The 23,133-nt window shown below is 38.3% G+C and overlaps 4 protein-coding genes and 1 non-coding gene across 6 annotated transcripts; 4 read left to right on the top strand and 1 right to left on the bottom strand.

Annotated features, from left to right (window-relative positions):
• Positions 1-305: 305 nt before the first annotated feature.
• LOC147294349 (signal recognition particle RNA) lies at positions 306-609 on the bottom strand. Its single transcript, XR_015120975.1, has one exon.
• A 1,399-nt stretch (positions 610-2,008) lies between these two features.
• On the top strand, positions 2,009-3,850 carry LOC147294348 (putative pectinesterase/pectinesterase inhibitor 28). The gene is made up of 2 exons (XM_086234113.1): positions 2,009-3,065; positions 3,153-3,850. The coding sequence occupies exons 1-2, from the start codon at positions 2,009-2,011 to the stop codon at positions 3,848-3,850; spliced, it is 1,755 nt and encodes a 584-aa protein (XP_086090239.1).
• A 3,235-nt stretch (positions 3,851-7,085) lies between these two features.
• On the top strand, positions 7,086-8,924 carry LOC147294347 (putative pectinesterase/pectinesterase inhibitor 28). Its single transcript, XM_086234049.1, has 3 exons — positions 7,086-7,755; positions 7,795-8,130; positions 8,218-8,924. Exons 1-3 carry the CDS (start codon positions 7,086-7,088, stop codon positions 8,922-8,924), a joined length of 1,713 nt encoding a protein of 570 aa, XP_086090175.1.
• Positions 8,925-13,047: 4,123 nt separating this feature from the next.
• Positions 13,048-15,426, top strand: LOC147294346 (putative pectinesterase/pectinesterase inhibitor 21). 2 transcript variants are annotated; one of them, XM_086234028.1, is made up of 3 exons: positions 13,048-13,058; positions 13,646-14,646; positions 14,729-15,426. In XM_086234028.1, the coding sequence occupies exons 1-3, from the start codon at positions 13,048-13,050 to the stop codon at positions 15,424-15,426; spliced, it is 1,710 nt and encodes a 569-aa protein (XP_086090154.1). The 2 variants fall into 2 exon arrangements, with proteins under 2 accessions (XP_086090154.1, XP_086090153.1); XM_086234027.1 differs by lacking the exon at positions 13,048-13,058 and having other exon boundaries at positions 13,629-14,646.
• A 1,938-nt stretch (positions 15,427-17,364) lies between these two features.
• Positions 17,365-22,121, top strand: HEB2 (condensin-2 complex subunit H2-like protein). The gene is made up of 11 exons (XM_086232979.1): positions 17,365-17,808; positions 17,901-18,000; positions 19,017-19,129; positions 19,203-19,345; positions 19,444-19,879; positions 19,976-20,151; positions 20,223-20,396; positions 20,483-20,581; positions 20,927-21,028; positions 21,179-21,337; positions 21,456-22,121. Exons 1-11 carry the CDS (start codon positions 17,607-17,609, stop codon positions 21,837-21,839), a joined length of 2,088 nt encoding a protein of 695 aa, XP_086089105.1. The 5' UTR covers positions 17,365-17,606; the 3' UTR covers positions 21,840-22,121.
• Positions 22,122-23,133: the final 1,012 nt, after the last annotated feature.

Raw genomic sequence — 23,133 nt, 5'->3', positions numbered from 1 at the left:
CGGAAAAAATATAATAAAATCATTATTTTGTGCATATTTTCTTTGTCAAACTTTAGAAATAAAAAGACCAGTCATGCACCATGGCAATGATAAGAACTCTTACAAATTAGCCTCATTAATAGGGAAATAATCTTTAAAACAAAACAAAAAGCACAATGTAAAGCAAGAATGACCAAGTTGATAATGATAGACATCAAGTCGGGCCATTGGGCAAGGAAAAATCAAGATGACCATCTAAATTTGTTAACTATGTGATGAATATGATTAATTTTGTGGGAAAAAACAAGAAAACTAAAAAAAGCAAAAAAAATGGTGGTTCAACTGGATCAGCTCACTAAGCAATGCGGGCTGACTGAGCACTAGCCTGTAATCCTTCCACTGTCAAGAGAGGGAGGTTGTCGCTGCTCTGTAAAGCCAGCCTCACGCTGTGCCCTCCACTCTAGAAGCCACATAGCCCAAACCTTCGCCCAAACCACATGACCCAACTCTCAACTTGGAATGGGCAAGCTAGTAAGTTGCAACAGCCAACCCAGCCCATGGGAACTAAACCATTGTTCCACCACTTTCATGCCCTCACTTGAGTGAAAAGCTAGCGCAACTTAGCTCGGCAGACTAAAGCCCACGTAGCATGGTTTATAAAGCTTTGGTTTTTTTCTGTTTTGGTCAATGTGGGACAAGAGTAACAAAAAACAAGTTTCAACTGGCTTATATAAGCATTCATTTTGTGACTGATATATAGGATTGACCTGATTGCAGAATTTGAGTTGTTTATGATACAAATATTGTGGTGCTTGAGTGGTCAAAGATTCATCATTGTTTTTCAGGTTGTTAAGATTACACAGATGGTGGATAAATTTGAGCTATTTGTGAGTGGAGAAGAGACTGAAAGTTTAGTGAGAAAGATGATGAAGATGCATTAATTGTGGACATCAGAAACTGAATAGGAATTGAAGGACCGAATTGGCTCGATCCCAACTTTGATTGAAAGAATGAGACTGATAATCGGTGTATGTAATACTATTTATAATTATTAAAACAGGACGTTGGCTACCCATTGCTCAAGTGACGCATAAAGGTATTATATAGACAGCTCAAATATATAGTTGATTTTGTAAAGGGATTTCAATTTCACATAATTTCAATCTCATTCTTACTATACAATATATGGAAGATTACAATATATCCTATACATGTATTATGTCTTTCGATTCTCGTTTATTCGTATGTACATATTTTATGTCACTTAATATAAATTGTTCACGAATTTGATTCAAATGACATCACATATACGTGTGAAAATATAAAGTTTTGCCTTACAATGAAAAGTTATAGCCCAATTTATATAGTGATATATACGGGTCGGGTGTCTAGCTCCACTCATCACCAATTAATCTCGAAATGAGTGCTCTAATTTCTTTTATAATAACATAAATATAAAATTTAATAATATGTTCTTTATGTAAATGATATATACACTTGATTTTCAAAACCTCGACAGAAAACATTTTTCTTTCAACTCTAAGCCTAGTAAACAGTTGTGTCTGTACCCATCTTTGGCAAAAGCATGATGGCAACTTTTAGTCAAAACCCCATCATACAAGCCAATCCAAAATCTAATGAACGTACCAAATGTTAACTAGTCTTATCCAATTATAATTAATTAGTTTGCTAAAATAGCTTGTTGATTTCCCCAAATGATAAGTCATTTGAGCCAATAGCAAATTTAGAAAGCACGTACGATTAAGCAGTAAGCACCCTCAGTTTTGTTGCGACTTCTGATGAGTGGTTGCCCAATTAACCTCATATTGCCTAACAGAAATAACTGTCATTGAGAAACTTAATTTAGGTTTGTGTCTTCCCTATAAATTCCTCCACCTGACAACATCTTCCAAACTAGAGCAGAGCCTTAGGGGCACCGAAACTTGTCTCTTAAATAAGCGAGCCCCCACAGCGCTCTGATCTCTCGGTACTGTTGATTTATTTTAACAAACTTATTGATTCATTCAAGATGAGCGGTGACACTGACGGCGCCGGGAAGAAGAGGATCACCATTATCGGCGCGTCTTCCTTGCTTCTGGTGGCCATGGTGGTTGCCGTGGCCGTCGGAATGACATCCAACGAGAACAAATCCGACGACAACGGCGGCAGCGGGGAGCAAATGTCAACGAGTACGTCGAAAAAGGCGATTGAGGCCCTTTGCCAGGGGACCCACTACAAGCACACGTGTGAGATTAGCCTGGAGAAGGCGGCCCCCAACACAACGGACCCGAAGGAGCTAATCCGGGCCGGGTTCAAGGTGGCCGTGAAGACACTGAACGAGGCGGTGAAGAACTCGACCACCTTGAAAGAGCTGACCAAGGACCCCACCACCAAAGGGGCTCTCGAGGTCTGCGAGCAGGTCTTGCACTCTGCCATGGAAGATCTCGCCGCCTCTTTCTACAAGATTGGGCCCTTTGACATCACCAAGGTGGAGGATTACGTCGAGGACGTCAAGGTCTGGCTGAGCGCCGCCGTAAGCCACCAAGCCACTTGCATCGACTCCTTCCAGAACACCACCGGGGATGCCGGAGAGAAAATGAAGAAGTTTCTCAAGACCGCGCAAGAACTCACCAGCAACGGACTGGCCATGATCACCCAAGTGTCTGAGGTGTTGAGCACTTTCAATGTTGATGTCAACACGCACCGCAGACTGCTGGGGGCGTCGCCTGGGGGCAAGAAGTCCAAGACTTCTGGACCGAGGAAGTACCATGGCTTGCCTTCGTGGATCGGGGCCCGGAAGCTCGACCTCCTGACGGCCACTCCAAACAGCATTAAGCCCAACGCGGTGGTCGCCAAGGACGGCAGCGGCCAGTACAAAACCATCACCGATGCTTTGAAGATGGTCCCCAAGAAGAGCAACACCACCTTTATCATTTACGTCAAGGAGGGAGTGTACAAAGAGTATGTCACCATTAATAAGACGATGACCAATGTGTTCATGATTGGTGATGGCCCTACCAAGACCAGGATCACCGGTAACAAAAACTTTGCAGATGGAGTCAAAACTATGCACACTGCAACAGTTGGTAAGTCTTATATTATCAATTTATTGGCATACAATTAACTTGACGCGACATATATTGTACGTAACTACGTACATGTGCATCATGCAGCTGCACTTGGAGACTATTTTGTTGCCAAGGGCATTGGATTTGAGAACTCAGCCGGAGCCGCAAAGCACCAAGCAGTGGCGCTGCGTGTGCAGTCGGACTTCTCCATCTTCTACAACTGCCACATGGACGGCTACCAAGACACCCTCTACACCCAAACCTACCGGCAATACTACCGCAACTGCACCATCACCGGCACCATCGACTTCATCTTTGGTGATGCGCTGGCGCTTTTTCAGAACTGCAAGATGGTGGTGAGGAAGCCGCTGGAGAATCAGGCGTGCATGGTCACAGCACAAGGCAGGCTAGACAAGAATGAGATCACCGCCATCGTCCTCCAAAACTGCACCATCACCGGCGAGGCAGACTACGTGCCCGTAAAGGACAAGAACAAGTCATACTTGGGTAGGCCATGGAAGAACTTCTCGAGGACCATCGTCATGGAGTCACAAATTGATGACATCATTCAGCCGGAAGGCTGGAAAGAATGGGACAAGGAGAACTTTCACCAAACTTGCTTTTTCGGCGAGTATAAAAACAGAGGTCCTGGTTCCGACACCTCCAAGAGGGTCAAATGGCCTTCCATCAAAAGGTTGACTGGCGATCAAGCTCAATCTTTCACTGCTAGCAAGTGGTTTGAGGGTGATAGATGGGTCAAGCCGAGTGGGGTCCCTTATGCTTCCGGCATGATGTCTTTGTAAATCGAAATCCTTAACCACACATTCAAAAAATTTGTAGACAGCTTTTGAGGAATATCTTATTTGCTACCATTCCTTTTCTTTTTTCACAAGCTAGGAATGATACCAAAATTTTTTGAATGTAGTCACCCCAAAAAAAAGTTAGTAATTATAACCATTAACAATACAAACCTTGCTAGGGACAATAACTATAGGCAGAACCCAATTTTTTTCCAGACTTGTATATATATAGCGTTCTCATATGATTGTTTTTTTCAATATATTGTTATTGTACGTATATTCGTACTATATACAATAACAATATAAACCTAATTAATATACTTATGACTTCGAAGTTGAATTGTTGGAACTAAACTCCTAAAGGGTCTTCCTTCCAACTATTTAATAATTGGCATCATTGTCATTTGAAATTTAGTCATATATATACATTTAAAGTCTCATTCAAGTGCAAACGTTTACGCCAAGTGCTCGGTAGTGCAAAATTTTGCAGCACCGAGCGCTCGACACTGATTTGTCGGCATTTATGTTATAGTTTAGCTCTGAAATTTTAGACTTCTAGAACTAAACCCTAACATAAGGCCTCCATAAAGCCCATTTTATAACCTAAGAGAGGATGAGTGAACCCATCAGGATATACCTTCAAAACTCAGTGAAGGAAGCAGTGCCAAGCGTTACTTGTAGCACTCGCCTGTTTTAAAAAATCATTGCCAACGCTCGACGAAGCTACTGAACGTTTGGCGACACGTTCGCATGTTCGCACCTGATCGAACTTGTATATATATATATATATTGGTAACGCTGCCAAGAGATATAGGCCGACGAGTTTACCCAATACCCTTCTAGGGTATAAAATAGCGTTTGTATAATGTTAATTGTCCACTAATGTTATATATAGTCACAAATATATAATTACTAAATATACATCTCACTAACAAATATTTCTTTTAGGGAGGTGTTCATAACTTGAATTTCATTGGATTTTAAAAGTCCAATAAAATCTAAGTGTCCACAACTCATATTTTAATGTATTTCATAGAGATCAAATTGTTTCCAACTAAGATTTTAATGGATTTAATTGAAATTCATGTGTCTTCAGAAAGTCATAAATTTCATTAAGTGAATAATTTGGATACATTTTGATGCATTTTTTACACATAACAAATTCTATAAGAATTTTAGCCAATTTCCTTGAATTTTGATAGATTTTATAAATTTTAAAATTTATTAAAATCTAAGTTGATGATACCCCTAAATGAAAACCTAATTAAGCTCTAAATAGATGAAACTTTTAGCCGCAGAAGGTGTTGTAATAAATAGCATATTCAGTCACAGTAGCTGTCACTAAAACTTTTAGTCATGGATTTTAGTCACGACAAAGCCACAGCATATTTTAGTCACAAAATTTTACAGTTAATTCTGCACACAAATTTTGTTGTGACGTCTAATACCCTTATTTTTAGTGGGGTACTACTTTCTTGGTTTGATTACGTACGTACTTGATATAACATTAAAATTTGACAAATAATAAGTAGATAATTACTATTGGTTGTAGTCCAATGTATATACATATGGTTGATAATTACTATTATAGTATGCAAATTATTGGAAGTAGTGTTGGCTAGAGAACTTTTAAAATTCGTGCAAACTAAACAAAAATTTTTAAATTAGATTAATTAAGTAATGAAACGAAATAAAGAGAATATAAAAGTCAATTCATCTTTACTTATATCCAACTGAGGTACGTGTATAAAATGCATTATTCTAAGAAAAGATTATCATATCAACTGCACAAGGCCGGTTGAATATCTATAAGATGCAACAATCTATCTTTGAAAGTATTTGGTCTAACTAGGAACTTCAATATATATTCAACCTTAATTGTCTATATACTCAACTAATCGAAGCGTATATATATCTATATATATATATATATAATCATATAATATATATCTTAGCTAGTAATATAAAGAATCAAACTAATTAGAAAGCTTGCATTGGAAAATGTGATCATCCTTACTAGATGTACACATTGCAATTTTCTGTGTCCGTGTGTGTACGTGTATGTCTTCCAATTCTGACTTATTTTGTTCCTCTACTGAATGTCCAACAAGCTGATATAACACTCTTTTGAAGCTGACCTTTAGTAGAATTAAGAACTCCCTAATTCAACCTCAATTAGTCTTACACCCAAACTATTCAAAGTATATTATACACACACACGCGCGCGCGTATATATAGCCATCTAATTAACTTAATTGGACGAAAATATTGAGATACATGATCGATCGACTTCCTATTTAATTTCACTGAAAGCTGCTAGCTGTTTTCAATTAAGGGTTTTGAGAAAGAGAATATATACTACCTTAGCACCATATGAAACATGGCACTCCAGTGGCCAAAAAAAAAAAAAAAAGAAACATGGCACTCCCATCACAAATTAAGATGCTGCATAAACTTGCCTTCTAATAGAACACTCTGGAGGATGCAACTTTTGGTTCCGGCGCCATTACAAATCCAGGCCTGATTTTTTCCCCTCAAGCAAAGAAATAAGCCATGCATGCATTCAAGTAATACTTGTTCTTTGTTCCGGCCCATAGAGCAACAATATCTAAAGTGAAATGAATTAGGTTAATCATGGAACCAGATCAGTATAATTACTAAGCATATCACTAAACTGAGCAATCGAAGAAAAATAAATGTACGTATATACCCTAAGCACTATTTAATAATTAGTAACTTAGTCCTTAATTCGATCAGTAAGGATAAAGATCGAGAAATACGTACTTCTACTCTAGATAGCTAGGCCAATTAATGGTACATGGTAATTTCAGTGGTTCGATCATTCATAGCCACACAGTTGGCAATCTAAGACTTCGTTACCTCTGTATTTGACCCATTACCAAATTTAGTAAACATGATTCACCACCCTCTATTTTGTCGCGACTCCCAATCGATTGACTGGTCTCCTACCTCACATATCCCAATCATCCGGAACTTTAGTTTGTGGCTTGCCTCTTCCCCTCCGCCCCTTTAAATTCCTCCACATGACAAGAACTTCCAAACCAGAGCAGGGCCTCAGGGGCACCATCATCTGTACAACAAATAAGCGAGCCCCACAGCGCTCTATAGCTCGCTGAAAATATAACCCAAAAAAAGTAGAAAAGGGGAAAAAAAATTCACATTTTTTTTTTCTTTCCTTGTTTCCTTATCTTGATTTATTTTTATTAATTTATTCAAGATGAGCGGTGACGCAAAGAAGAAGAAGGTCGCCGTCGCCGGCGTGTCTGCTCTGATCCTGGTGGCCATGGTGGTGGCGGTGGCTGTGGGGATCACCCACAGCAAAAAACAAGACCATGGCGAGTCGGCGAGTACGTCGACGAAGGCAATCCAGTCGATTTGCCAGCCCACCAACTACAAGGAGACCTGCGAGAAGAGCCTGTCGGAGGCGGGCGCGAACACGACGGACCCGAAAGAACTGATCAAGATCGGGTTTCAGGTTGCCATGAAGAAGCTGGACGAGGCCTTGGACGGGTCGGCCACGCTGGAAGAGCTGGCCAAGGACCCCAGCACCAAAGGGGCTCTCCAGGTCTGCGACGATGTGTTGAACTCAGCCATTGAGGATCTGGCTGGCTCCTTCGACAAAATGGGCCCCCTTGATTTCAACAAGATGGACGAGTACGTGGAGGACGTGAAGGTCTGGCTCAGTGGAGCCCTCAGCCACCAACAGACTTGCATCGATGCCTTCGAGAACACCACCGGGGACGCCGGGGACAAAATGAAAGGCTTCTTGAAAACCTCCAAGGAGCTCACCAGCAACGGCCTTGCCATGGTCGGCAAAGTGTCTTCGCTCTTGAGCTCTCTCAGTGTGGACTCGTCGGACTCGCACCGCCGCCGACTCCTAGCCGCCGGTGGTGGTGGGAACAATGGCAAGTCCAAGAAGAACAAAGGCGGAGTGAGGAACTATAAGGCCTTGCCTGCATGGATTGAGGGCCGCAGGATGGACCTCCTCACAGCCTCGCCGCAGAACCTTAAGCCCAACGCGGTGGTGGCCAAGGACGGTAGCGGCCAGTACAAAACCATCACCGATGCTTTGAAAATGGTCCCAAAGAACAGCAACGGCATCTTTATTATCTACGTCAAGGCGGGAGTGTACGCCGAGTATGTCACTGTTGATAAGACCATGCAAAATGTGTTCATGATTGGTGATGGCCCTACCAAGACCAGGATCACCGGTAGCAAAAACTTCGCAGATGGAGTTAAAACTATGCAGACTGCAACATTTGGTAAGTACGCCGTGTCACATAAATCAGATATCTGACATGTTATATTAATGCTATGAATTAAACCCTACTTTGCATGCATGCGCGCAGCTGCGGTTGGAGACTTTTTCATTGCCAAGGGAATTGCATTTGAGAACACAGCCGGAGCCGCAAAGCACCAAGCAGTGGCGCTGCGTGTGCAGTCAGACTTCTCCATCTTCTACAACTGCGACATGGACGCATACCAAGACACCCTCTACACCCAAACCTACAGGCAGTTCTACCGCGACTGCACCATCCGAGGCACCATCGACTTCATCTTCGGTGATGCGCTGGCACTTTTCCAAAACTGCAGGATGCTGGTGAGGAAGCCAATGGACAACCAGGCCTGCATGGTGACAGCCCAAGGCAGGGATGACCCGAACGAGATCACAGGCATTGTCCTCCAAAACTGCACCATCGGTGGCGAGGCAGACTACTTGCCCGTAAAAGACAAGAACAAAGCCTACCTGGGCAGGCCATGGAAGAAATTCGCAAGGACCATCTTTATGTCATCCCAGATTGATGGCATCATTGCGCCTGAAGGGTATATGCAATGGCAAGATCCAAACGCACCCAATAACCACCAAACTTGCCTCTACGCTGAGTTCGGTAACCGAGGTCCTGGCGCCGACACCTCCAAGAGGGTCAACTGGCCTACCTTCAAGAGGTTTAATGCCCAACAAGCTCAAGCTTTCACCGCCGGCAAGTGGTTTGAGGGTGATAGGTGGGTCAGGCCCAGTGGAGTCCCTTATGTTTCTGGCATGATCAATGCCTGAATTAAAACCCACCCAGCCCTTATCACCACTACACAACCTACATTCATGAAATTTATGGACAGATAAATTTTGTGGATTATTGTCTTTAATTATGATCAATCTGTTCCCATTCCTTAATTTTGTTTTTTCTTGTTTTCTTACATGGAATAATGATATCACAATTCTTTTCAATGCAAGTATATATATATATACATGGTCTAGCCCCAAATAAATTTCTGATTTATTACAAACATTAACATGCAATATAGACGTGGATCAACTACCTTGGTTTTTAGTAACATCAAAGTGGAGAGAGGTCTTAATTCAAATCCCCTCTTTCTCATAATTCACAATGTACGTTGGAGATATCCTTCTTCCTCCTTTAAATCAAAAAATTATTACTAATAAAAGGACAATAACGTTAATGTCCTTTTATTACATAAGTTTTTTTCCAACTATTTTTTAATAAATAAGTTTAATACAAATTAAAGTTAGTTATAAACTTATAATTTAGTAACATTTTCCTAGACCTAAACTGGTTATGATCGAAGTTGAATTGTTTGTGAACTAAATTGAATATAAAACTTTATATGTTAGACCGTGGATCTTATAAAATGTTCTATCTTAAAAGAAAGTTATTTGTCCCCTATTACACAAGAGAATAACTTATATGTCCATGTTATAGGAACATATGTTATCTCAATTAGAGAGAGAGATACAAATAGAGAAAGAGAGAAATTATGGAGGGATATATACCACATGTCCCTGAGTTACCGGGACAGGTAAGCTCCTCTCATTACACAAGGTCGAATGTCTTCAAGATACAAACCTTTGGCACTATTTTGGTGTATTTTATTTGCTCATACACTCGACAATCAAAGTGTGTGTATGTATGTATATATGTACAAACATTCTCTCTGCTAAAGAACAGACGCATATGTTTTATGACTTTTTGTCACCATTTGATCTTAAATTTAACAGTATTTAATTATTAAGGGTATAAATCATTAATCGAAACTTATTCCTTGATTTTAACTTACATTATTTTGTGTTCAATTTTGTTCCTCGGTTAGAATTTAAGTTTTAACTTCTAAGTTTTGGGCTACCGCCTAAAACTCGAGAGTTAAAACTTAAAATATAACCTCAAACAATAATTCGATTATACTCTAAAATATAGAACCCTATACCTTAACATGCATGTTGAATCCTGTAAAAAATAGCATATAAAATGACAAAATATCATAGAAATACTCATGTTTATTCCTTGGTTAAAAAATAGACATCATGCCAAGAGACTTTGTGTATATATATATATATATATTTAATATATATTATAATGATATTAAGAAATTCTAATATAATAAGTTGTTAGAATTGTTGCAATATTTAACGAATGTCATTATTACAAGATATGCAATTTCATGTGTTAATTTGTGTGTATATGTCTTCCAATTAACTTATTTAGTCCTTTGATTACACGATTTACGAGAAATCGTGTTGTATAACCGTAATATCATCACATAGTGTAACTAGCTAATTCACGTCTAAAATATTAGTAGACGTTATTTTCATCATAAAATTACACTGAATTGTGAATTAGGAGCAACAAAAGAAAAGGTATATGGAGAACGTAAAAAAGAGAGAGTGGCTGCATTTCTCTTCCTGAAAGCCAAAATCAAAGCCACAGAAGGACTCAAATGCAATTTGATGAGGTGGTTCCAAATTTGTATTATGTAGTTGTAATATTAATTTTTTATGCAGAAAAATGATTCTATTCCCGAATCCCAAAAAAGAGAAGAATAGAAAATGAAAATCCTATGGGTAAGTAGAACATCTCGATTCCTTAGTAGTTGATGAAGAGCCACTGTAAATATGAGAATTAATATAACTAAGAACACTCTTTAAAAGGCCATGTGATATCATGTCCAAAAACAAAAGACAAGCAGATGGGTGTCAGAAGTAAAATCTCTTTGCCACATTTTTCTCAGAATTCAGAAACATTTTAACAAAAGGAACATTCCTCTAATCACAGTTTCAATCCCGCATATATCTCCCACACAGTAATGGAGTAAAACAATCCTTTACTATATAGTATATAACTATATACACACAGGCCCAAAAGAAGTCAAAACTCATTGTCCAGGCCCAGTCAACCCTCTCTTCTCTGTCAGTCACCACCATGACACACCATGCACGCAAGTCTTCAGCAAGCTGAACTGAACCTTCCCCCACTCCGATCCACCAGACCCAAAAGACCATTTTGAATTAAGTATACAAAACTCTAAACCCATCAAACCCCAAAAAGGGATTTAGCCATCAAAGGACATAAAGCAAAAGCAGAACCACAAAACAGGCACAATGCATGGGTGATGAGTGGTTTATATAATTGTGGTTTTGTCAATGTCATGTAGTGTGTTATTCTAAATCTAGCTAATAATTAAGGTGATTGTTGTCAATGGCAATGGACTGCGGAAACTTTGAGTGGGTAGAGGAAGGTGTTGGCGTATTGAAAAGAGAGTGTACCACCATTGACCAGAGGTTTGCCATCATTGACAAGGCAGTCGTTGTAGTGAAGGCGCTTAAAGAACGGACACATATGTTTTATGACTTTTTGTCACTATTTGATCTTAAATTTGGTAGTGTTTAATTATTAAGGGTATAAATCATTAATCGAAACTTATTCCTTGATTATAACTCACATTATTTTGTGTTTAATTTTGTTCCTCGGTTAGAATTTAAGTTTTAACTTCTAAGTTTTGGGCTACCGCTTAAAACTCGAGAGTTAAAACTTAAAATATAACCTCAAACAATAATTCGATTATACCTTAAAATATAGAACCCTATACCTTAACATGCATGTTGAATCCTGTAAAAAATAGCATATAAAATGACAAAATATCATAGAAATACTCATGTTTGTTCCTTGGTTAAAAAACAGGCATCATGCCAAGAGACTTTGTGTATATTTATATATATTTAATATATATTATAATGATATTAAGAAATTCTAATATAATAAGTTGTTAGAATTGTTGCAATATTTAACGAATGTCATTATTACAAGATATGCAATTTCATGTGTTAATTTGTGTGTATATGTCTTTCAATTAACTTATTTAGTCATTTGATTACACGATTTACGAGAAATCGTGTTGTATAACCATAATATCATCACATAGTGTAACAAGCTAATTCACGTCTAAAATATTAGTAGACGTTATTAATACTATATATACCCTAAAAGTATAAGACATTCGTACATATTATACAAAATAATTTTTCCTATTACACAACGGGTATAAAATGCCCCTAAGATTCAACAACCGTTACATAATTAGCTAGGCTCTTTACTTCGTGAAATTAAGAACTGAACTTCAAGTTTAATTACTCTTACATTCATAGTATGGAAACAAAAATACTTTTTCACATACATAATTAATGTATATAGGGGCCGGGATCCAATGAGGATGTATGTTCATGAGCACTTAACTTGGAGGTTTATTTGTGAAGTGGACCCATCTTGCAATGTGGCCATATGATCTACTCATTTTTTAGGTATCTTTAAAGATTATATCAAAAAGCAAACTGAAAATTGTTTAATTATCTAATTTTGTAATTGGGTACTAATTGTGATAAATCGATGAATGTATTGTTTTCAATTAACACTAAAAATTGCTTGATAAGATATGTCATTCACTCTCTTTTTTCAGCATGTATTCTATTAACCGTTGGATGATTAAAATATTAATATGTAAAAGCCTTACTATAACGTACACTAACTAGTATATAATATTAAGTGCATGAACGTACAAATGATCAATATATATTAGTACTTTATGTATATGTGTGTATATAAATATCATGTAGATGTACAGTAACATATCATGAATATATTACTAATTTTTTCATTTGAATCAATGATAATTGATTGAGTTATTGTTAAAATTTATAATTTAAATTGACAATTTAACAATATAACATGTCAATATTTTATAAACATTACCATACACATAAATAGCGATGTATGAATCAATTATATATTATTATTTATAATATATACTTGTTGTGATTCAAAAAAAGACTTTGTTATCAAATTTATTTAATATGTTAATAAATAAATATAAATTATATATAACATAGCTATATGGCGAGCGAGTGATGAGTACTGTAACACATTAAATCATAAGTAAATTATTATGAAATCATTATAAAAAAAAAAACCCCAAATAATTTAAAAAATAAATATGAAATTTAATCATATCTCCAACAATAACAACATATATAACAAGCATTATCTTTTGGTTTAAGCTTAATTGAACAATTCTGTGTTTGCACATCTCTTTGGTCACCAAACTTGTAGCCAGTGGTAGTCCACGATTGAAGGAGCCACATGTTAAGCCTTACCAGTCATTTGAATAACAAAACGAACTCGATCAAATATAGAGATATATCTCAAATTCGGAAAAAGTAGCCTAACGACCCCCAATTTTGTCGTGACTCGTGAGTGCTCTCCCACCTCAGATTTCGTGACCTCGTTCCGTATATATACCTCCATTGGAGGAGACATTCCTCAGGGCAGTAGTAGTAATAACTAATAAGGGAGCCCCAACAGCTCTCAATAGTTGATCACCTGAAAAATAAAAAAGTAAATTTGTTTCTTATTCTTTTTCAGCCACCAACCCGGCACCGCTATTTAAAAAGTAGTTTTTAAAAATAGTATCGAAAATGAGCGGTGACGGGAGTGATAAGAAGAAGAAGTTCGCCATTATTGGCGTCTCTGCTCTTATTCTGGTGGCTATGGTAGTTGCCGTGGCTGTTGGGCTAACGAAACAGGATGGCCAGAAATCGGAAGGCAACGTTTCGACGTCAACCAAGGCGATCCAGGCCATCTGCCAGCCCACCGACTACAAAGAGACCTGCGAGAGCAGCCTGAGCAGCGCGGCCGGAAACTTGACTGAACCAAAAGAGCTAATCCGGGTCGGGTTCAAAGTGGCCATGGACAAAATCAAGGAGGTCATCCAGAAGTCCAACACCATACAAGACTTGGCCAAGGACCCCATGGCCAACCAGGCCCTCCAGAACTGCAAGGAGCTCTTGGAGTTCGCCATCAACGACCTCTCCGACTCGTTCCAGAAGTTGGGAACTTTTGACATTACCAATATGGACGCTTACGTGGCGGACGTCAAGATCTGGCTCAGCGGCGCCATCACCTACCAGCAGACCTGCTTGGACGGGTTCGAGAACACCACCGGTGAGGCCGGAGCCAAGATGAAGCAATTCTTGACCACATCCCAACAGCTCACCAGCAACGGACTCGCCATGGTCAGCGAGATCGCCACCATGTTCGGCGCCCTCAACATCCAAACCAACACCAACCGCCGTCTCTTGGAGGCCACCAATAGTGGGAAGGTCACCGGGAGAAAGCCCATCCCCGCATGGATCAACATCCGCAGGCTGGAGCTCGCAGACACCACTTCACAGGCCCTCAAGCCCGACGTCGTCGTCGCCAAGGACGGCACCGGCAAGTACAAGACCATCAACGAAGCTCTCAAGGATGTCCCCTTGGACCGATCGGACAGGGTCTTCATTATCTACGTCAAGGAAGGAGTCTACGACGAGTCTGTGCTTATTGACAAGAAGATGATCAATGTCATGATGATCGGCGATGGCGCCACCAAGTCCAAGGTCACCGGTAGAAAGAACTTCGCCGAGGGGGTCCAAACTTTCAACACCGCAACATTCGGTAATACCTTAGTTTCATTCTATTTTTATTTTCATATCAATATTAACATATTCATTTTAATATTTTTTGTTGACTGCTACAGCTGTTATTGGAGACTACTTCATTGCCAAGGACATGGGATTTGAGAACACAGCCGGACCGGAAGGCCACCAAGCCGTGGCCCTCCGTGTGCAGTCTGACCTGTCCATTTTCTACAGGTGCCAGATGGACGGGTACCAAGACACCCTCTACACCCAAACCCACAGGCAATTCTACCGCGACTGCACCATCAGCGGCACCATCGACTTCATCTTTGGTGACGCCGCCGCCGTGTTCCAGAACTGCAAGACCATCATCAGGAAGCCTCTTCCCAACCAGTACTGCATGGTGACAGCACAGGGCAGGAGCGACAGGCGCCAGCCCTCCGCCATCATCCTCCAGAACTGCACCATCACCGGCGAGCCCGACTACATACCCGTGAAGAACACCAACAAGGCCTACCTCGGCCGGCCATGGAAGAGCTTCTCCAGGGCCATTGTCATGCAGTCACAGATCGATGACGTCATCCAGCCCGAGGGGTGGACCGAGTGGAGTGGTGCCTTCCACCACAACAACTGCTGGTTCGGTGAGTTCGGGAACAGGGGACCCGGCGCCGAACAGGCCAAGAGGGTCGCATGGCGCGGAAAGAAGGTGCTTACTGCCCAGCACGCGGTCGACTTCACCCCCGGCAAGTTCGTTTTGGGTGACAAGTGGATCTTTCCCAGCGGGGTTCCCTACGAAGCTGGCATGATGAAAGTATAAATACGTAGTATGGAAATCCGAAACATACAAAAAAACTATAGCATATAATTATTGTTATGAATAAAGTGACATTATTACCGCCCATTGCCTATTCTTTCTTTTTTTTTCCCTAAATCTGGGATTTCCTATTTCTTCATTCTATTTAATGTTTATTTTATTTCAAATTTGTCCCTAGCTGCATGTATAACATTACTTCCAAAAGCCATATAGAATATTTATAATCCATATTAGATTTAGTTTATTTACACATAATGCCATTCTATAATCACATTAGGTAAATTAATATGTGGAATGCAATCTCTATCAAAGAGTGTCGACAACCATATATAGTAGAATAAGAAACATACAACTGAAAATTGTCTTTAAGTTTATTATATTTATTTGTTAGTATAGGTGATTTAGTTAATGTAGGTTCCTTTATAGGTTATTTATTTGTTTATGATTTAGTTAATTCATTAGAAATGTGTGTATAATGAACCTACTTAATTGTTCCATATTTAGTTACTCCATATTAAATATCCTACTTGGCAATTGGTATGCAAAGGTGTTACAATTATACATAATAACTTCTAAGATAATCATAAGATTTTTTATTTTGTATTGGATACAGTTAATAAGAGTGTATTTGGAAATATTTTTACTAACTAATTATTAGTTTAGTGATATTTTTCTCTACGAAGCTACATTTTATCTAAAAAGCATTGAAAATATTAGCCTTGGTTATAATTTAAAGTTGCTCACATGAGCATTGTTAAAACAATTAAAATCACATGAGTAACATTGCAATATATAAAAGCACATGGACTATTTGCACAATATGGCCTTTTTTATTTGGATATATAAACAACAATGTGTTCGGTTTTTTTTTTTTTTAACAATCAAAATATTATCGTTTATTAAATTTGAACTCAAAATATTTATTGCGATAAAAAGAGACTATATGTTATTTACTGGACTAAATGATCATTAACAATATATGTATTTAATTGATAGTATCACGTAATCCGTGTATATATACCTTACTACCCACTCAAACTCCAATTACGAGGCATAAGCTTTGGGCCTTGAACAACAAACCAAGGGGCTCCATTAGCACAAAGAAAAACCATAGGAAAGTCCAAATCCCAAACTCGCAATCTGCAAGCCATGAGCCCTTTACCCTAGGCCCCAAGCCCAGGCGTCATGTCTCAAGCGATGAGACCAAAGTCTCAACTTTTGAGGCCCACGGTTAAGGGTGATGAATTGTAATTATGACACACAACTCTTGGCACAAAATTTAAAGGTTATGGTTGGTCATGAGGTTCAAGGCTATTGGTTTGGAGGTCAAGGAATACTTGGGCCATGAATAGTCAATTAGTCATGAACTATGACCTGAGTCATGGACTCTAATATATGCACAGTACAATAGATCTTGAGCACTAAATGCAAGAATCTATGTTTAAGATTGGAAAGACTTTAATAAATATAGTACATAATATGACTAATTGAGATGAAACAAATAATTTTATTTAAAACAAATAACATGTAGTTTCAATACAAAAATAACATGTAGTTTGCGTAATAGGTAATAAAACATGCGCAACAGTTCGCACTCGTGGCTTTAGAAGGTTGAGAAGGCAGTGGCCGAGAGAGTTTTTAATGAGGCATCTCTCACATGAGGCAGGTTCCTCAAACACCATTGGGGCATGAAGACTTAGTCGGCAATGGCCTGGTAAGCAAAGAATGTAATATTTTTAAATGTAATATTTTAGATAAAATTATTTAATGAAATATAGAGACATTTCTTATTTTCTTATATGATGTTGTGTTGACAAACAATGTTCCATAAATAAAATATGCAAAATCAGATAAAAAGAACAGATATACAAGAAAAGATAAAAAATAATAATAATACAAATAGAAATAAAAAACAACCAAGCAACAACAGTACAAGGGAGCGGGAAAACGGTCATTGAAACTTTTGAATCTCTCTCTCTCTCTCTGCCAAAACCAAGCTCGCGAAGTGCAGACTGAGCGACATTCTTTGATTTGCAGTCTCTCACACTGTTGGTTCCAATTTCACGTTGACCTTAAAAAATTATCACTTTCTGAAAATCCCCCAAATTGAAAAACCCTAGGGTTCCCCAAATGAGATTCCAGCACCTCCACAATGCACCAAAGCCGAATTCAACCCACAGAAGATGACCAACGCCAGAGAAGAACCAAGTGGCACTGGCAGCAATGGCGGTGGAGGAGGGTTTCATAGAGTGCATGCAGAGCGTGACCTAGAATCCAACTGGGAACTCGATCTTGGACAAAAACTTGAAGAGTATTTGCTAAAGATTTGCTCCGGTGAAATACCCACTGAAGCCGACGGCCGTGTCCCTGTGAATTTCGCTGAAGGTGTGTCTTTTATTTGGGACTTTTTTTAAAAAAAATTTAGTTTTTTTTTTTTTTTTGGGGATTTTTTGTGTGATGATTTTGGTTGGATGCAGCTGCTCTGCTGCTTCAAGGTTCGGTTCAGGTGTATAGTCGGAAGGTGGAATACCTTTATTCGTTGGTTTTACGTGCTTTGGAGTTCCTTTCCCAGAAGAGGTTTGTTCCTTTTATTTTTCTTATTACAATTTCGTTAATATGAATTTTTGACTTTGTGGGTGTTATTATTTTCGCTAAAACATATAGGGGTATTATATTATTTGAATAAAGATTTGTACTTTATGACTATATGCCACCAAATATCTGTTTGTGTGTGTCCGCGTCTGTGTTCATTTTTTTAAAGAACTCATTTTTGTTTGAGTTCTATAGCTTTACTGGGGAGATTAGTTGTCAACTAGTCACTGCCTCTCTTTAACTTCTGTCCTAAATTGCAAGCTTGCTTTTGAAGTTTTGGGCAAGTAATGGCTTCCAGGTTCTGAAATCTATTGAACTTGGCTAATGTGTTCAATATGGTTCACTATCATATCTCATTAATATTGAAAAATCAATTTATTAGAGAAACAATGGGAGTGACAACTATTTGTGGTAAGATAAGAGAAAGTTGGCTTAGGTGTTTGGGCATATACAATGTAGATCACTAGATGCACTTACAACCAAAAAAAAAAAAAACAAGTTAAAGTAGAAGGTAAAAATGATGAAGAGGGTTGAGTAAGACTAATATGACTTTTACTTCGAAAAGAAAAGTTCACTTGATTGGTTGCTATCAAAACCAAGAAAAGAAACGTCTATTTTACAAGGGTTTATACAAAACCAAGTTAAAAAAAAAAGGAAGAAGATATTTTCTAGAGACAATACTATACTAGTTAAACAAGTTTGTTGAGTTAGACAAAAAAAAGAAAGTGTCAAGATCAAATTGTTTGTGTTTGACCTTAATTTGACTTGTTTATTAGTTGTGTAAGTAGGTTGTGTAATTTTAAGGTTTTGAAAGTGATAGTCAATATAATTCTCTAATTTGGTGCGGTGTCTAAAATGGCCACTCCTAGGAAAAGATAATGATGATGATGACCTTTTCATCAATCTGGGCATAAGTGTTCTATGTTGCACAACAAGGTATGCTTTGGAATTGCTTCTCTCTCTCTCTCTCTCACACACATTTTACTGTATCTTTTAAATAGGCAGCATGAACAATCAGAAGGTACACCAGTTCAGCTTGAAGAAGGTGGGAGTAGTTCCCATGCTGTTTCTGATGAAGAAAATGATACGTTTTGGGGATTAGATGACATCTCAGGTAGCCATTACTGTCTAATTTATTGTTGGGATATTATTGTGCAATCATCCACTGAAATCTATTTGCCTTGCAGTGGAAGCAAAGAACTGCTTAGATAGTTCATTGGGGAAGGATGCTCCTTTGAATCCTTTTGTGAAGCCCCCAGCAAATCTAGTTGTACTTGAAGGTGATTGCTTAGATACTACTGGTGATTTTGGAGAATTAGAGTCATATCTGGTACCATAGTTCTTCCATTTATTATTATTTTATTTTTTTTGGGTAATTTTCTAAACATATTTTTCTAATTTATTTAATCACAACAATTGTGTTTGCAGCTGGCCACCAATGATCTTTACCAGGATTTCATTTTGTTAGATCCATGTGATGCCGTAGCTGTGCATGATTATTTGAGTGCAGATGGAGTTGGTAAAGGACAAACTAGTGCCTATAGGGCCGGCTCAACTCGAAAAAGCTATCAGTCTCCTATAAGACGTTCAGGTGGAACTGCACATAGGTCACCTCTTCAAAAGTGCCAGGATGCTAATGTCAATCAATCTCCTCCAATTGATTGCAGCTTTGACGTGAACAATTGTAATATTGGACCTGATCCTCCTGCCAATGATAATTTTGATGATAACACTCATGGATTTGATATGGATGATAGATATTCAGAGCCTAGGGACTTGGATGAATCAGAGGATGATGATGATCCATGGAAGCCTTTGAATCCCCATGAACCTGGGAATTTGAAAGTAAAACCTTTTAGAAAAGGTTGTTTTCAGTGTTTGTTTCTTTAGCTTTTTGCACTTATAATATTGTTATGTACCTAACGCAATGCTTCTCTTTCATTGTGTTTTTCCCTAGCAGTCAAAACTTCTAAAAGGAAAGAGGTAACCTCTACTAAGCAGATCTCTATGAGTACACTGTTTCCACCTGCAAAATTGCAGGGTACTATTAGTTCAGAGCTCACAAAAATATGGGAGATGCGACGTCATGCCCATGAAAGACAAAGAGGGTCCCAATCTCCTCCATTATTTGAAAAGGTTTGTTTTTGCATTTGTTTATTTAGATTTCTTCTTTTGGTTGGTTGATGAGCCTGCTCTCTTAATTGCAGCTGCGGCAATCACTTATTGATGGAAGACATGAAAATTTTGATCCCTTTTGCAATCCTATGGATGGAAATGAGGACACTGAATATGATGATGAGATCCCTGACTTTGGGCAACCAGATACTGACATGCCAGAAAATATGTTCATGGATGAAGAGGTACCTCTGCACAATGATAAGGTTAGAATGAACAGCTAATTTGTCACTACACAACTTGAAATGAACTGCAGGACCTCATTAGGTTGCTTGTTATTGATATTATACAGAATGAGGATGGTGGTCCTCACTTTGGTACTGATGAAACGTTTGGATATGAAGATCCAAATCCTCATGAAAGCCTGGAAGATTTATGTCGCTCTCACCTTGTAAGTATATATTTCAAACTTTGCTTCTGGGTTGTGGTAATAGTGAAATGTTGAGCTATATGATATCTTGTTTACTGGCTTCAGAAACTCTCTCTCTGGGGTTTGGGGAGGTTTAGTTTACTGGGGCATATTTTAATTCTTAAGGCAAATTTGATTGTGTGATCTATAGCATCATTGCCTACTCTGATCTGTAGAAAAGAAAATTTCTCTTAGAAGACACATCAATGCTCTTTCTCCCCCCCCCCCTCTCTCTGTTTGGAGAAGTTGTTTAGTCTTATCTTTATATTTTATACCTTGGTAATTTATCTGCAATGTTTTTTGGTTGGCTACCTATCTTCCCTTTAGGACACTCTCCTTGCTAGCATAGCTGAAAACGAGAAGCAAACTGAACTGGCTGCTCGTGTTTCAACATGGAAACAGAAAATTGAGTACAACTTGGAAGAACAAGTAAGTTCTATCTGTTTTGCTTCCTTGCTGTGGGTCAACACTTTACTTTAAAAAGAAAGATCAAAACAGCCCATAGTTGTATTACATATTTTCTTCGTGTTTATTTTTCTTCTGCCAGTTCATGTTAAAGGAAAGCTATATTTTCCATAGGAATCACACCCTGCTTTTGACATTCATGGCTATGGCGAAAGAATTCTTGACAGACTATCCTTCGAACCAGACAATACAAATATCTTATCCTTTGCTGATGTTGTAAAAGGTCAGGAAAAGTATGATGTGGCTCGGAGCTTTTCTGCACTTCTGCAACTGGTATTTCTCTTGTTTATATAATGAGCCTGTTTGTTTGATTGTCTTAATGGACAATATACAGGGTTTTGATAATTTCTATGATTTCAAAATAAGTGCCTATTTAATATTATAATTTTAGGTAAACAACGGAAACATTGAGTTGGATAGGAGTGGGGTAGATGGCGAATCTGTTTGTTATACAGCTGCAAATCCCTTCCATGTTCGGCTCCTTAGACATGACAAGAGAAGGGAGGAAACTGGTTTTCGGTTGTCAAGAAAGAGAGTGAAGTCTCCATTGAGGAAAGCATGTGGAAAAGTTGAAAACAACAAGACTGGGACTGATAAATCTCCCTCAGTCAAGTCATCTTCTAAGGTATATAAATCAGCAGAGAGATCTTCTCAAACAAACTGCAAGTTTTCCTCAAAACTGGGAAAGGTTGGTGGAATACGGTGCACTCCCGAAGCCAAGAGGAGAAAAAGCTCTCAATTTGTCGAATCAGTTGACCTACATTCTCCAGGTTGACATGAATGTCATTAGCAAGTGTAACTCTACCATTGAGGGGGAGACCATTCAACACTTCGCTGGACGGCTCAAAGCAACCAACCTAGGAGTGAGAGCCCCTTAGCCCTGCATTTGTAGTTTACTAACAGTGATTAGTAGGAAATTGTAATATTTTTTAGCGTTATTATTCGCATATACTCATTAGTAATGAGACCTTGTAACGCAATGTATTATTATGAACGAGAAACTATCTTGTTTTGTAAGATTGTCAATAATGCCAATGCTATATCTTTTTTTGTTTAATCCGTAGTAAACAATTGAGCGCATGCATGCCGGTGCTTGTGTAGTTGCATTGCATTTGCTTACATGTGAATCTGCAACCAAGGTCGTCAGGATTGCCGTGGGGGGTGGACTGGGTTTGGGTATTGTATTCCACTAATGTGGTAATATGACTCTCAATGTGGTAAGTAATCTGGTTTTCCACAACTACGTGTATATGTGGTGTGTACACCAAGACCATTAATTTTTCTTGTCTTCAAGACTTGGTGACTTACTCATATTATTTGAACCTTTGATTTGGACTTCATGTGTCTTTGAGTTAACGTGTCATTGCATTATTTGATCTAAAGTCAATATCAGAGATTACCTATTACTTGCTCCAGACCTCAATCCCAATCCCATTCCCATTCATAGCAAAGTCAAGGAATATGATGTGAGTTTCGTGCTCTTTTGTTTTGGAGCTTGGAACCCTTTACCCTGGTAATGGTTTTACTTGTTGTCATTTAGACTTTTCAACCCCAAACCAAATGCAACTAAAGAGTGTCCCAACTTAGATTTTATTGGATTTTAAAAGTCCAATGAAATTTAGGTGTCTCCAATTTAGATTTTAATGAATTCTAATGAACCTTAGGTGTCCCCAATTCAGATTTTAATGGATTCTAATAAAATCCATGTGTCCTCAAAAAGTTATGAATTTTATAAAATGAAGAATTTTAATGGATTTGGTTGGATTTAAATGTATTTTTTACACATAACAAATTCTATAAGAATTCTACAAAATTCCTTTGAATTTTGATAAATTCTATGGATTTTAAAATCCATTAAACTCCTTTAAAATTTGAGTTTGGAACACCCCTAAAAAAAAAGAAAGAATGAAAATTGTAACACAAATGTATCTTTTTCTTGATTTTATACAATTAATTAATTGTATTAATAAAGTCGCTGATAAGGTTCATTTGGTATGACTGGAGGAAAGCTCCTTTCACCTAACCAATTATAAAGTTGTCTGGTCAAGCGGTTCAGCTCACTGGGTTGG

Source organism: Dryas octopetala, chromosome 2, assembly GCF_963921425.1.
Source record: "Dryas octopetala chromosome 2, drDryOcto1.1, whole genome shotgun sequence".
In the NCBI taxonomy this organism is placed as follows: Eukaryota; Viridiplantae; Streptophyta; class Magnoliopsida; order Rosales; family Rosaceae; genus Dryas; species Dryas octopetala.
The sequence above is the reverse complement of the archived record's forward strand: the minus strand, read 5'-3'. Positions and strand labels throughout refer to the sequence as shown.